The following is a 16,299-nucleotide window of genomic DNA, read 5'->3' on the forward strand; positions in this document are numbered from 1 at the left end:
GATTTGTAAGACAGACATTGGCATAAAGTGTTTAGTGAGGGTATTTGGTTAAATTAAAACCTGTTTTTTAAAAAGCCCGAGTACACAATGATGACAAACCATGACGGGTTTTTTTCAGTGCGACCACATTCCTAAAATTAATCTAAGAGTCTAGATACTTGCTTTAATTTCACGTTGACAATGGAAGTGAATGCATTTTACATCAAAAGCTATCCGTTCCTGAAGGAATAGATTTAGTTTTATTTTACTTCCCTAGATTTAACTAAATTAATCCCGTATCCATTCAATCCGAGTTGCAACGACACAAAGTAAAACAATCACGTGTTCCATCTGTCAAATAAACTATTTACTAATCTCATGTTTTAATCTCTTAAACATAAATTGGATGACCTTTATTCCAAGTACAATGCCACAGTTTAGTGCATTTATTTGTATCATCTCATTACAGAACACATCTTGTGTACAGTCCAAAATATTCTGTTGCTGGCTCTTTTTATTTTTTCTCATTTCAGAGCGGTTGCTTCTGTGTACATATTCCCCAAGTAATGGCCCCTTTAGTTATTTAAGGCTTTTTGACTGCGTACATTTTACACCAATATTTTTAATCAGTTCTACAAAGTGCCTATCTTTATGGTGCAGATGGCATGTACATGGCCAATGTTTCAAACTTCAGCAAAAATGACTGATGAATGTTGCTTATTTTTTAAATTAAGAATATGGATATCATACAATATTGACAAAGTCAGCGACTACCTCTGCACATAGCTACAAATAAAAAGAATTACACTGAACAAATTGAAATGAATAAAATTAAATTACACAATACACCCCAGAATGTCTCTGGAAATTGCAATCATCTTGTTCATTTTAAGATTAAATGGTAAAATCCATTTAAGATATATGAGGTTAAAACATTTTCTCTCTTCATCTGAAGCTAATTAACAAGTGCTATATATTTAAAACACCAAAAGCCAGGTCACAATGTATTAATGATCATTCTTTAACTTGACTATTTCTTTCATTTCTACTCAGCACAGTAAATTCATATGCACACATGAAGCCTTCTCTTCCTCTGCCTCATTAGGAACACCATGCCCTGAGTCACAAAAGGCCACACCAACAAAAGCAGCAATGTGCGTCCAGAGATGTCGAATGGCCACCATTTCTCCTGTGGACACAAAAGGAATTCAAATAACAATGGATGCACATCTATCTTCACACAAATGATCAAAATCAATGTTACAATGTAAAGTGACTAACAATGTTGAGGTTCATACCAAGTTTGTCACAAGTTTTACCTCTGGGGATGTCAGTTGTACATGGGATCTCCATTTTGAGTTCTGGGCCTTAAAAATAAACACAGGTGAAATTGTGGACTTAAAGGAGCAGTTCACCCAAAAATGAAATTCTCTCATAATTTACTCACCCTCATGCCACCCCAGATGAAATGAGTGTGACTTTATTTCTTCTGCAGAACACAAAGGTTTTTAGAAGAATATCTCAGCTCTGTAGGTCCAAACAAAGCAATTGAATGGTGACCAAAATGTTCAAGTTCTAAAATGCAGATAAAGATAACATAAAAGTAATCCATAATCCAGTGGTTTAATCATTGTCTTCTGAAGCGATCCAAATGGTTTTGGGTAAGAACAGACCAAAATATAACTCCTTTTTCAATTTACTGTAAACCTTGACATAATCAGTCTCCTTGCTGATCATGATTTTAAGCTTGATTACACTTCCTATAGTGCCATCTAGCATTCTGCGCATGTGTCAAGCTCTATGAAGTGTAATCAAGCTTGAAAACATGATTGTGCATGGAGACTGCAATCACATGATGTACAGTGAAAATAAATAATTTGGTCTGTTCTCACCTAAAACTGATTAGATTGCTTCATAAGAGATGGATTAAACCAATTATGGATTACTTTTATTCTGCCTTTGTGTTTTTTTTAGCTTAAAAGTTTTGGATATTCTTCTAAAAATCTTTATTTGTGTTCTGCAGAAGAAAGAAAGTCATACATATCTGGCATGGCATGAGAGTGACTACATTTTCAGTTTTGGTAAAACTATTCCTTTAATTAATTCAGTCATCAAAAAACTGTATCACCACCTTCCGCCACGTTTAGACCACATAAGACCACCCCTCTCTCTCCAAAATCCCATCCTCCAAAGACATCAGCAGACACATTGACAGGCATAAAGCAACTCACAGTCTTCTGATTGGCTAGACAATAGCATTCCATGGTCAGATTATTATTATTATATAAATTTTTTTGCTGTTTAAAGAGCATATGGCCATCGCAGAAACATGTGTGATATCATTGTTGTAGGTACATTATTCTTTTCTTTTTTTCCCTCTACACTTGGAACTGCCGCTGTGAAATGATGATATACAGAAATTGGAACGCATTCAGACTAGCACAGTAATGAATGGAGCTAGCGCATACAATGCTACATTGTCCAAAAAGAAAGACTCGCCGAATTGATTAATTGTTGTGATTGGACAGGTAATAATTAACATCAGAGAAATGCAGCCTCTTACTTACAGTCATTTACGTAAACCTGGAGATATGAACACGATTTGACAATAGAGGTCACTGTTGTCCCAAACACTGCAAATGTACAGTTCTGTCCTTATAATTGGTAATTTGTACTCATAACAGAAAAGATCTCACGACCCAGCAAACAATCATCCGCGGCCGCAAACCATTCTCACAATTTCAACAAAACATGTTCAGTACATAGAAAAACAATTGTTAAAGGCACAAAAACACATATCAATTATTAACACAAATTAAGATATGTATAGTGACAAAGCAGCAGTGTCCCAACAGATTAAGAGACAGTTCTGTTAACTGGCCCCATGCCAACGGGCTTCTTTATTGTTGAGCCTTGCATTGTCAAGTTCAGATACTTACATTCGCAGTGGCAAGACCCTCAACCACCTCTAGTCTTTCCATGACGCTCTGCATGTCCTCTCGGAGTTGCCGTAAGGCTAGAATGATCTGCTGTTGCACCTGGGCATCCTGTAGCCTGTCAGGCCCACCCTCAGAATTGTCTCCACCGCCTCCCCCTGAGCCAGACCGCTCCGTCCATCTAGCATAATGTTGGGCCATATTACCTGGAACAAAACACATACGCACACACATATTTACACACACAAAACAAAATATTGAATCATACTGGGCATAGACTGAGCATCTATCTCAGTTCAGACGTCTCCAACATGGATTCAGTATACATCGTATATGAGTTAGCACCACACATCTAGGGCTTCAGAGAGAGCCTGGTCATTATGCACTGATTATGTGGTAACACCCTCCAAACAATTTCATAATTAAATGTTTACATAAATAATAGAACATTTCCTTTGTTTTGTCTACAGTTAATGTGTATTGACTGTGTTTGTTGCACTGATTCTTAAAGGAACAGTTCACCCAAAAATTATAATTCTCTCCACATTTACTCACCCTTACACTGCCTCAAAATCGTATGACTTTCTTTCCTCTGCGAAACACAAATGAAGATATTTTGATGGAGAAATTAGGTAAAAATATTCATAAAGTTTTGGGGACCAAACTTTCAAGCTCCAAAAAGGACATCATGATCGCGCCAAGGAGACTGCAGCTGGCAAAATTTATTGTGGAAAAGGAGTTACATTGTGGTCTGTCTCACCCAAAACCGACCAAATGATGAGAGAATTATAATATTTGGGTGAACTATTGCTTTGAGGCTAGTTTACAGTGCCCAAACAAACCCCAAATTCTTTTTGTGCCTCTCATTTACACTGGAACAGCATTTTCCTCCACCTAAAAAAGGAAACTTTCAAAAACACTTTCCTTAACCACTTACTTTGGGAAAGGATGACATTAGGAAACTGAAGAAGAGAAACAAACCCTATGCCCCATCATTAAATGAATTTTCTGGGTTCAATACAAGTGAAGCTCAATCGACAGTATTTGTGACAATGTTGATTATCAAAAAAGTAGTTTCGACTTATATTTTATAAAAAAAAGTGCTTTTATAAAAGCACTTGCATAAATTGTTCTGTTACAACTTGTGTATTATTTGAGCTTTAAAGTTGTTTAAACATAATTTTTTACAGTTGTTTAAGGAATTAAGGGTTTGTTGACATTATATCGTCATGGTAACGAAGTTGTAAAATATTACTTTTTACAGAAAAAAAAGTGATTTTATCACACTAAAATAATTTTTACATGCATATCCTTTATGTCTTGTGGCTATACTTTTGAAACAGTAGTATTTTAATGTTAAAAAAATGATTGGCCCCATGCACTTCCATAATAAGGCACTTATTATGGAAGTGCATGGGGCCAATCATTTTCACTGTAACCAAGATTTTGTGGTACTCAATATTATGCCACAAATGCTGTCGATTGAGCTTAACTTGTATTGAACATGGTGTATTTCTTTAAATGTGCACAAGATTAGGTGATTTTAATGATTTTAAAGGTGGTAAACATGGTGGGCATTATAAGTTGCAACAAAAAATATTTCAGATTTTTTTTTGTTATTAATGAGGGTCTAAATATCTAGATAGATACTTACCTGAGGGTGCTCTCCAGTATTGTTGCTGACTCTCTCTTCCTGTATTCCTCCTCCTCATGGGGGGACCATGACTATCCTCTGCCCCCTCGCCACCATGTCCAATGCCCATCTGAGTCACCTGAGAGACATAGGTAAGGTGATGCTCCTGGATTTCAGAGGTCTCAGAGTGTACATGCCCATTTTGTAAACTATCTGGCACTGCAGAAAACTGTGTGCCGATGAAAAAAGGCATACAATAACAAGCATTGTAGCTTTGATAAATATGAATTGGATGTAGAATTTGAATCAGTCCAAGATCGTACCTTAACAGTACCCAGCTGTTCCAGTGAGTCACAGAAGATTTCACTCTCCGAGTCACTAGTCGGCCCCTGACCATCAGACAAAGCTAGCTCCACACACATATACAGGGACGAAAGGGAAGTGGTATAGTGCACAAAATCTTGGCATCACTTATTACAGGGTATCTGCTGGTATCAGCTCATCCAGTTTAATACTTTTTAATACCCTTTTCAAGACCTTTTAAAAAACATTTAAGACTTGATCGATACTTCAATCACTACTGGGGTTAATGTATATACTTATATAGGTATAAATATACCCACCACTAGATGCAACATTAAGTCACATATTAAAATTACGCATTGCTAATGCGAGAATAAAGGGCTGGTTTGATACTGTATGTTTACTGTGTGTATTTTTATGCAGACATCTAGAGTAGTTATTAAAGTTCATTACTTATGCTTATGTTCAATACTATACACAAGGTACCTCGACTGGATGTCACTCCAAAAATCTTCCATAAACATCCACTTGTTTTTGTTTTTTTTAGTGCACTCAACAAGGCTCTCATCAAACATGAGCACAAATGGCCCTGCATTATTGACACTACCAACAAGCTTCACCTTGAACTACACCAAATCAAATTATTTATGCCGTCATGCCACACGTGAAACTTTTTGATTTATCGGAGCTATATTTTTGGTAAATCGGGGAACACTGTTTGAACAATCTAGCAATTATCCTCATTCAACCTGAATGAGTGTTCTTAGCCACCACATAACTTCAGCCTGCAATGAATCAGTTGCTACTTATTTATTTGAACCAATACAGCAATTCTGCTGCCCTAATAAAAAGTAGTATTTACCAACATACTGTATATTTTTACTAAAAATTTTTTTTGTGAAATAACAATATGTGCAAAATTTACAGTAGAATTTCACTCACTTTATTTTTTTTTTAACCCATTTGAATATTATTTGAATATATTATTAATAGTATTATCATTGTGGGTTCCTTTCAAGTTTATTATTATAATATAAAATATAATTTTTATAATGAGGATTAGATTTGTGTTTATATAGAAATACATTTCTGTAGTATTTACTTCACCTTCACTTGGAGCTTTTATTTTGGCAGACTCGAAGCCTTTATTTTGGCAGAGAAGGACATGTTTATTTAACGGTTAACATAGTTCCTCATTTCAAATCTGGTTATCTGTGATACTGTGTCACGTTTTTAGATTTGTATAATAATTTGGATTTGACTCTGGCGTTCAGGACAGCAGATGGAACAGCACCCTCTTACTTTAATTCATTCATCCATGTCTATGTCCCCTCTCGCTCCCTGCAGCTTAGAATGAGCGACGCCTGGTGTTTCCGTGTCACAAATGCTGTGTGTCGTTTGGAATAGGAAGGCTGCAGTGTGTCCGAGTGTCCTCTTTTAAACAAGTCTCGTTTAAACGAGATGGCCTTCGTAGGACAAACGGAAACGGAACGGAACATGGTTGCTATGACAGCACGCCACTCATTAACAAGCGCGAGCGCTTTGAGTGAGAAGGGAACAAAGTTACTTTAGAAGGGAATGTATGTGGTAAGTTTTAGGAGAGATATAATGATGTAAAGAGAAAAGAAAATACATTTTACAGGTGTACTTTTAGTCTAATACTTTATTTTAATTATTTATTGATATAATTATACATATTATATACTCTGCACTCATCTACTGAGGTACTTCTACTTAGGAATTAACATTACTTGCGTGTGAACATCATATTTACGGGCAAATTGGCGTCATATTTTTAGACATTTCCATTGAATCAAAGAATTTTCTCTCCAACTCATAGCACGAAAAATAAAAAAAACATGAATAAATCTCTCAAGGTATGTTGAAAGTAGATACGGTACAACTTAGTGAAGTGTGTCTTCTCTCATGTAATCGCCCAGTCTGTTGATGTGACAATGGAGAAAATGAATGGGGAACATCTCGAGTCAGGAGCAGCACTCATGGGATCAGTGAAGCCGCGCGCCCAATCTATTCTCTGCTATCAGCTATGCGTCCAAAACATTTTTTTATTTATTGAATTATTGTTCAATATAATTATTTTTTTTTTATTATTTTTTTTTTTTGTCATTTAAGACTTTTTAATGGACATATTTGTCACCAAATTGATGTAATACCTTTTAATAACCCTCGGATACCCTGTATTCCTTATAAGTCAGATGTTTGAATAGTAACTTTGGCCAGACAAACAAGGTTGATAGGGATGGGCATCATATGGAATTGAACGAGTCCAAAAATATCTCCAAATAAATAAAAACTAATAATAATTGTTAATAAAAACTAATTACACAGGCAAACACAACAATGACTAAAGGTTTGCATAGCATGCAGGCATGATTTTAGTAATGAGATTTTACAGAATGAGTTTCATTCTGTGCCATTGGTGTCACCATTGAGTCTGTGTCATGTACTTGGTGCCATCTTCTGGTTACCATATGTAACTGTCACCAATCACATGTCTCTCGGTCCAAATATGAATTTTTTTTTTTACTGATCTGAACCCAATCCGATTAGTTTAGCGTTCCATGATGCTACATCGTTTCCGATGACTTCATCTGATCCTGGAAATCTAATGTGTTTTTAGACAGATTGCAAGATGCCAGATAGCCAGGTGCTGTAAGCACTGTGCACATTGTGCTTCATGTGGATTATCTAATGATCTATACATCCGATTACGTTGAGTGTGGGGCTCGTTTGAAATATAATTGGCACCTCTAAGTACTCTCTCACATACTCTTTGTGAGTATTTTAAGTGATATTTTATGCTCTGTTTATTTTTTCTAAAATTATATATCGGAGTGGTGGTGTAGTGGTCTAATCACATAACTGGTAATCTGGTAATCAGAAGAATGCTGGTTCGAGCCACACAGCCACCACCATTGTGTCCTTGAGCAAGGCACTTAACTCCAGGTTGCCCTGTAATAAGTGCACTTTAAGTCACTTTGGATAAAAGCCTCTGCCAAATGCATAAATGTAAATGTAAATATAAGCGAAAATGCAGTTTATGAGCAACATATACCATAAATGTCAAAGACATATACTTAGCTATTCATTTTTAGATTTTTGTCTGTAAGTACGCTGGTTGTATTCTACTCTTTGAGAGCTTTTCAACAACATATTATACATGGCTATTTGATGAGTCTGATGTTTTTACTGATTACAATAATATGTACCATGTACAATTATTAATAAATTATCAAAATGGAACACTTTTGATTTGTCAGCAAATTTCAAAGAACTTGTTCAGTGTTGGTCATAATGCCTACATGCACTGTAAAGTACAGATTCTAAGCTTTAAAATTATACCTATTTTGAGTTGGTCAAGACTGTAGTTGTTAATATTTTTACAATTATATATTTTCTCCTGGGCCCATCCCGTATTTTTTAAAAGATGGAACAAGTTCTGAATAAAAATAGATTCCAACCCTAATGGTTGGCATTTATCATCTCAGCCAGGGTAAGCTCTATTATCATATAAATATATGGCAAAATGAGTGTTTCACAAAGTTCTACTCTGATCATAATAAATAAGTTGTTTTAAAACATTTTTTGGCAAGTATTGCTTAAAACCAACAGGGCACAAACAGTGCTTTCCTTTGCAAAAAAGAATGTTAGGATGGAAGTTTTTGGTGGATTGCACAATAGACAACCTGACATTAGGCCCCGCACATAGATAATCATTCCACTACCTGTGCTCTCCAACTGAGGTTCACTATCAGGAACTGTCTCTGTGAAGTCCTGCTCTTGAGGTGCCAATTCTTGTGTTGGACCCTCTTCTTCATGTTCACCCAAACCATCATTTGGTTCTTTGGCATTTACATCTTTATAAAGTAAACACAGAAATCATAAATAGAACTCTAAAAATGCAAAATTCTACATTTACTGGGTATTTGGTTTACTCCATAATCAACCACCTACACAAACATACATATTACAAGCAAACAAATCCATACACACCTGATGTTAGAGTTAGAAGTGCCTCTGGAGGTCTAGGCATATCATGAATTACATGATAGAGAGGTTCAAAATAGTGGAAAAAGGATGCAGTCTTTTCATTTATTGGCATATTGTCTATTACCTGTAAATAATATGTAAAAACAGATTTATAAGACATATTAAAAAGAAAACAAAGTTGCACGGCCTCTATGAAAACAAACAATGATTTAAAGTAATCTACAGCGATGTGGTAAACATTTTGCAATATTATCTTCTCTCAAAACTTGCGCAATGGTTTTATGAGGTTTGCATTGAAATTTTGCATGTTGTCTCACCTCTTGTGCGACTTTCTTCATTTCATCCACATAAGTAGCCATTGCGTTCTCTCGGCTCATGTGTCCCTGCTGATTCCAAGCATCCCTGACATAAGACCAGGAAAACATGTCATAAAGTGGCTGTGTCCTATCTCTCTCTTAGCCACACTTCAATTCTAATATGATTTTAAAAGGTTTAAAATGTTCTGAAGGCTCTGGAATCCATCCAGAGGATCACACTTTAATTAGGCACATTATGGAACTTGAATATGTTGTGGAAAACAGGTTAAAAACTTAACCATTTGTAACGGCCTACAGGGTCCCAGAAGCCAGGGCGTGACACTGTACATGGGCCAGAGACTGCCTGTTTGTATAGGCCATAAAAGCGCAGCATAACTTCATAAGAGGGCCTGTAGGCACCTGTGCAAGCAGAGTTGACCATTTAACACAAGATTCACATATTGTTGCAAAGGTTTTTAATGATGTAATCAGTGGTGGTGGACTCCCACATTTTTGTCCAAATTTACAGTAATCTACAGCTGTCTGCAATTCAAGCTATTAATGTTTTACTTCTGGAACATAATGAAGATGTTATCTGCATAACAGTGATGATGTTATTTTTGTCGATTGTGAGCAAGGCTACCATTTTTGGGTAGGCTTTGAATGACGTCGACAGCCGCCTGAAAGCGTCTTTGACAGTCTTCGGTCTCTGACATTGTAAGAGCAGGCATATCATACGGTCTCTATCTTTTCCACAGTCCTGCGGACGAACGTTCATTAAGTGGACAACCTGTAAATTATATTCACTGGTGACACATGTGTCATTCTAGTTTCTAAACAATATTCAGAAGGCAAGCTTTGGAAGAGAATTAATCTGTGTTCTCAGTTCATGCACGATACTTTTAAGAAAGGTTTTGCGAATTAAACCCATTAATTTAAATGCTAGTCATCCAAGAGACTTGACTTATCTGCCTTCGTTTAATTCAGTACATTTGCCAGGAGGTCATGCAGAGTTAGCGAGCTTCAACTCACCTGTCCTTTACTCTTGCTGGCACAACACCCGATCACTACTGTATTACTGTAATAAAACAATATAGTGGCCGGTCACATTACAAACACAGTTTTAAAAAGCGGGACGAGCTCTCTTCGCACAATGCGTGAGTTTGAAAACTATTTGCTGCTGTCTTATAAAAACAGCGATGTTTTGTCACTTGGAAATGAAATTTCAGCCAGGAGTTCACTTCCTGTTTGGGTCACGTGGTGGAGTATCTACGGCGATGATTGGTCGCCACTCCATATGAGTGTTGACGTCAGAATATCATCATCATCGCTTTGAAGAAACAGTTCACCACCTGTTTTGGAATTGTTTATTGTAGTGTTTTGGACTGACTTTTAAAATGTTATAAAAAGGAATATAATATAACTTCTGTATCAGCTAATTTTGTGTAATATTTCTGTCGAATCATTGATGTTAGACCATTTTTATATACATTCAGTGTTAATTTATTATTATTTATTGCATGATTTTATATTCATAAGTGTATATTCTCAAAGAAAATCCAAGATTTAGTTATTTTTCAGATTTTAAATTTTTTTAAATGATCAATTTGATAGAGAGTAAAACAAATTATAGCTAGTAATGCTGTACTATTATAAGATAGTTGTAGTTTTGTATTTTTTTTAACACTCTTGGAATTTTTTTACCCTGTTATTTTTTGTAAATATTTGTTTTTCGTTGCTTGATAAAAAAAAAATACATTATAGTCTAAGTTATTTCAAATACCTTTACAATGATGAACATGTTGCCAATTTCTGAGTTCAAAGCCATTTTTATATTTGTTTTCTGTTGGTGAAATAAAAAATGCCCACATGGTATGACTCTGGAGACAGTAAAAAATTATCATTAAAAGCTGAAATTCTAGAAAAAAATTTTTTGGCCATCATTATTTTGGAATAACATTTTATTATTATTATTATTTGAAAAATTGGCATTTAAATGTTTTTTTTTTTTTTTTTTTACTGTGTCACAATTCCAGTGAGTTGGAGAGTTGGTTCTGTTTGTTTTGTTATTTCTCTCCCTCATGTGTCTCTGGAAGTGTCGGCATGCATGATCAGGGGAGGATTTAGCACTAGGCAAAGGGCCCCCAGAAGCCAAGGGCCCCCTAAAAATACAAATAATATGCTCTTTTTGATTATCTTTTATGCTAAATAATGTGTGCTGAAATTTTAAATATCACTGTTACACTGGCAATATGATTGGTATCCTGTTACTTTCAGTGCCATCAATGCAAGCAACCCCTCCCCCCTCAGATCAGGCTGTAATAGAATATTGCAAGATTTTATGCATCTACACAAATTCATGAAAGTGAGCCAAACTGCTCAGACAGTTTTGTGTGATTTCACCGTATACTCTGTTGCAAGTTACAAGCTGCTACATTGCTGATAGTTCAGTTTGAATTTTATTTGTGGAGAGGATAAATCAATAGAGGATTCCTCAAGTATCTGCTCGTGACTACCATAATGTATACACACGCATACAGACACACTCTTCACGAAGGATTCCTTACGGTGTGGGCGCGCACTCGTCGACAAACACACCCATCACCTTCTACTGCAGTCAGTGCCAGTTTGATAATGCACAACCCACACATAGACTGGTCAACCAATTCTGTTCTTGCTTGGAGTTCTTACTGTTTGTCACACTGTCCTAACTCTGCTGTTTCCCCTGTCCAGTCTTGTGTTTTGTTGAAGGATGAACCAGCGGATTTATCCGGAATACCATTGGCATACCATGACTTGAGGGTGGTGTTCAGCAGGTCCAGCACCACGACCCTTCCTCTTAATCACACATAGGGACTGTACAATTGAACTGCTCCCTGGCACTTCTCCTCACGGACGGCTGTAATCGCTCTCGGCTCTTGAGAGGGAGGCCATGAAAAGGTATATCAATGATTCTTTGGCATCTGGTCTCATCCACCCTTCCTCTTGGCTGGCAGGGGTGGGGTTCTTCTTCGTGGAGAGGAAGGATGGCTCACTTAGATTATCAGGGCTGAATAACATCATGGTGAGGAATCGTTATCCTTTGACGTTGATGTCCTCAGCCTTCAAATTCTTGCAGGGAGCGTCCGAATTTAGAATATTTGGTTATGCCTTTTGGATTGGTCAACGCCCCAGCCGTCTTCCAGGGGCTCGTGAATGATGTGCTTAGACACATGGTTGACCATTTTGTGTTCGTCTATTTAGATGATATTCTGATCTTCTCCCAGAATATCCAGGACCATGTTCAGCGTGTCAGGCAAGTGCTTCATCAACTGCTGTAGAATCAGCTGTTCGTCAAGGCGGAGAAGTGCGCTTTTCATGCACGGTCGGTTCCGTTCCTGGGGTTCATTGTTTCGTCCGAGGGAGTCCTGGACCCTGCTAAGGTCAGAGCTGTCTCCTATTGGCCAACCCCAGATTCTTGCAAGGCTTTGCAGAGGTCTCTAACTTCTATCGTAGGTTTATTCGTAATTACATCCTACTCGCCATGCCTCTGACAGATCTCACCTCCACCCGCACAGACTTTTGTTGGTCCCCATGGGCCGAGGCCACGTTTTCTAAATTAAAGAAGTGGTTTTCTACCACACCAATTTTTATAACTTCCAACCCTACATGTCAGTCTGTGGTGGAGGTGGATGCATCGGAGGTTGGTGTCAGAGCGGTCCTGTCGCAGCACTCTTCTTCGGATGGAAAGATGCATCCATGTGCTTTTTTTTCAAACCAAATAACACCAGCTGAACAGAACTACAATGTCAGTAACAGAGAATTGCTGGCTTTCTTGCTGGCTTTGACAGAGTGGCGTCATTGGACTGATCATAAGAACCAAGAGTACATTCGTAGCGCTAAACTTCTTAACTCTAGACAGGCTCACTGGGCACTATATTTCACCCATTTCAACTTCGTGCTTTCGTATTGCTTTGGCTCTAAGAACATCAAGCCTGATTTATAGTCTCGATGTTTCGAAATCGAGACCTCTACCATCCCACCTGATACCATTCTACCTGCCACTGTGGTGGTGGGCATGGTATCCAGGGATGTGGAGACTAAAGTCCAGGCTGCACTACGAAACACAGCGTCTCCTGCTACGTGTCCAGAAAATCAGTTGTTTGTTCCATGACGCACGTCCTACAGTGGGGCCACTCATCCAACATCATCCAGAGGTGGCTCCCACCTAGACGCTCTTTAGGCAGTGATTCTGGCGGCCATCGCTAGCGTAGGATGTACGCCGTTTTGTAGCCGCTTGTCCCGTTTGCGTGACTAATAAGGCCTCCAGTAACCCCCCGTCTGGGCTCCTCCAACCTCTGTCAGTCACTTCGAGACCCTGTTCAACATAGCCGTGGATTTTGTTACTGGTCCCCTCCCAAAATTACCCACAGTTAGGGAGAAAGCTGTGGCAGTCATTAACCACGTCTTTCAAATTCATGCCTCCAGGTCGATGTGCTTTCTGATAGAGACCATCAATTGTGTCATGTTTAGGGGCAGAATTCTGCAGACAGCTGGGGGCTACTGTGAGTTAATCCTCGGGGTTCCACCACCAGACAAATGGGCAAGCGGAGCGGGCGAATAAGGAACTTGAGAAAACCCTGCACTTTGTGGCCTCTCGTAATCCATCTTCTTGGAACAATCATTTAGTCTGGGTCGAGTATGCCCACAACTCCTTGTAGTCGTCATCTACTGGGTTAACACCCTTCCAGTGTAGCCTTGGTTTCCAGCCCCCTCTGTTCCCCACTTAAGAGCCGATGTTCAGGTACCATCCATTGACGCCTTTAGGCAGAAGTGCCGGTGCACCTAGAAAGCAACCAAAGATGCCCTTATACTGACTGGTGCTCATGTTAAAAGGTTGGTAGGCCGGCACCAGTCTAAGCCCCAAGCTTACGTGTATGGTCAGAAGGTCTGGTTGTCCTCTAAGGACAGCCCACTCTGACTCCCCTCATGTAAGCTGGGTCCCAAGTTTTCAGGCCGTTTCCCATCGCCACGGTCATTTGTCTGGTGGTGGTCCATCTCAAATTACCTCTTTACCTCAAACACATACATCCCCTATTTTTATGTTTCCAAGATCAAACCGGTTTTACGTTCCATGGTCACGGTTCCGGTGAGTTTGTCGGTCTGTTCTGTTTGTTTTTGTTATTTCTCTCCCTCCTGTGTCTTTGGCGCTGATTGTTCCCATGGGAACACTGATCACGCCACTAATTAGCATGCTAGCAGCACCTGTCTCTTTGCTAATTCACTGCCCATATAAACCCTTCGTCGTCATGTTCTTTGCTAGATTGCTGTTTGGTGTTGAAGTAACTCACCTCACTCTCTCTGTCTAGTTGGTCATGTCTATTGTATCTGTTTTGGTTGCCATCTCTGCCCTTGTGTCAGGAGTGTGGTTGCCTTCCAGTTTGCTGTATGCCTATTATCTTCATCCAGATCTCTTCAACAGAGGATTCTTCACGAATCTGCTCCTGACTACCACAATGCATACACTCGCCTACAAACACACTCTTCACAAAGGATTCCTTATCGATCAGCTCACAGTGCAGTCACCTTCTACTGCAGTCGGTGCTGGGATCTCCACACTTCACTTGGATCTGCTGAAGTTATAATTTATTGTTAATAAATCCTTTGAACTGTTCCTCTGCTCTTGGGTATCTTTGTCTCGCCTTTGTGACAAACTGCTGTACACCAAATCATTGTCAGGCGTGTAACCAACCTGCAGATAACAATTTTGTTGTCATGTGACAAAACATACATAAATAAATAAGATTAATAAGATTATTATTAATAGAAAGGACCCCTGCAAACCCTCATGACTGTGTTTGAAGTTTATTAAAAGTTGAAAAATAATAATATTTTTATATTAATATTAATTGTATGCACAAAACTAGAAACAACTGAACAAGACAAGCAATACCATCCCTTAACTTTGCTTAAAATTCGTTTCATGTTATGTGAAAATATGTACATGCATAGTAGATACAAATTAATAAATATTTCAATATACACAATAAAATGCATGAGTGCTTAACATACAATCATAAATTCCCAAATTTGTTTGACTCTTTTGAATTAATAATTATGCTGTGTACACCCATTTAAATTCAAGGTCCACTTTCACTTGATGGTTACACCACTTGAAATGTTCAAAGACATTAAATCAGCATGGGCACAAAGATTATATTTGAACGAGCTTTTTACATGTGTTTTAAACTAGATTTTTAACAATCTTTCTAATTTTTATCATTTCAGACAACGTTGATGGTCTGTGACCCATATTTATTACTGTCATGAATATTCATGGTAACAGGATGTGGCGAAGGTGTCGAGCCCGTTCATTTAAAGGACGCGTTATTTATTCCCCATCGGCATTGTAGAATCTTTTTAATAAAAAAAAAAAAAAAAAATGTAATACTCTATACATCGTGTATAATTTTAAATCGCATCCATTAAATATCACACGATCACTGTGTCCGTTGGGCTTGAAGTCAGATTTTAGCTTATTAGCTTTGCTAGGTTCAGTTTATTGTTTTAAAACTGAAACGCTAGAGGGAGACATTTTGTTAGAAAATCCTAATTTCTGCACAAAGATATCTATGGTAAGAAGTAATCATGTAGACAGGAGAGTCCAGCCGCTATAAGCCCGTTTGCTAATACGGTCGGTGCGTTTATAATGGTGTGATTTTATTTTTATTTTTAAATTGAGCTTACAGTCGTCGTATTTATTTTTCCATGTATTTTATGTCTGTGTCTAATCTCTTTGGATGTGCTCTGAACATACATCGATGGATCCGATAATTCCTTGGGGTTTTTAGTGCATTATTGTAGATAGAGTAGATCATCGTCATTCGAAACCTAAATTTGCGCTTTAAACGCTTTTATGAGGCACCGTTATATTTGCGTAGGTCAGAATGTGATTGGTCTAGATTTTGTTTTTTCAGCAACCGTACGATGTAAAGCAAACCGATCCAGTGAAGTTTAATGTTTTCTAACGGTGCTCATTTCAATTTCAGCTTCATCAACATTCATGACCTCATCAGATAGGGGCAGTGTCTATGCTGTTTCATGAAACATATAACCTACAGTTAGAAAAACTGAGTCAGAACTGCACAGTGACTGAAGAGAC

The 16,299-nt window shown here is 37.9% G+C and overlaps 1 protein-coding gene across 5 annotated transcripts; it reads right to left on the reverse strand.

The window, feature by feature from the left end:
• Positions 1–377: 377 nt before the first annotated feature.
• Positions 378–10,402, reverse strand: acbd4 (acyl-CoA binding domain containing 4). Of its 5 annotated transcripts, none has more exons than XM_052102384.1 (11): positions 10,191–10,402; positions 9,802–9,918; positions 9,458–9,578; positions 9,180–9,264; positions 8,866–8,986; positions 8,598–8,729; positions 4,872–4,954; positions 4,570–4,687; positions 2,919–3,121; positions 1,278–1,346; positions 378–1,168 (listed from the first exon to the last, which is right to left on the reverse strand). In XM_052102384.1, exons 2-11 carry the CDS (start codon positions 9,887–9,889, stop codon positions 1,043–1,045), a joined length of 1,146 nt encoding a protein of 381 aa, XP_051958344.1. In that variant the 5' UTR covers positions 9,890–9,918; positions 10,191–10,402; the 3' UTR covers positions 378–1,042. The 5 variants fall into 5 exon arrangements, with proteins under 5 accessions (XP_051958344.1, XP_051958345.1, XP_051958343.1 ...); XM_052102385.1 differs by having other exon boundaries at positions 1,299–1,346; positions 9,802–9,948; XM_052102383.1 differs by having other exon boundaries at positions 9,802–9,948.
• Between the last annotated feature and the right edge of the window lie 5,897 nt (positions 10,403–16,299).

Source organism: Xyrauchen texanus, chromosome 33 (genome assembly GCF_025860055.1).
Source record: "Xyrauchen texanus isolate HMW12.3.18 chromosome 33, RBS_HiC_50CHRs, whole genome shotgun sequence".
Taxonomy (NCBI): domain Eukaryota; kingdom Metazoa; phylum Chordata; class Actinopteri; order Cypriniformes; family Catostomidae; genus Xyrauchen; species Xyrauchen texanus.

Excerpts from the sequence above, each read along its gene's own strand:
- acbd4 (XM_052102384.1), bottom strand. The coding sequence starts at position 9,889 with ATGCCTGCTCTTACAATGTCAGAGACCGAAGACTGTCAAAGACGCTTT. Across the intron at positions 9,265-9,457 it reads CCTGTAGGCCGTTACAAATG|GGATGCTTGGAATCAGCAGG; the intron begins GTTAAGTTTTTA and ends GTCTTATGTCAG. Across the intron at positions 8,987-9,179 it reads TGAAGAAAGTCGCACAAGAG|GTAATAGACAATATGCCAAT; the intron begins GTGAGACAACAT and ends TATTATTTACAG.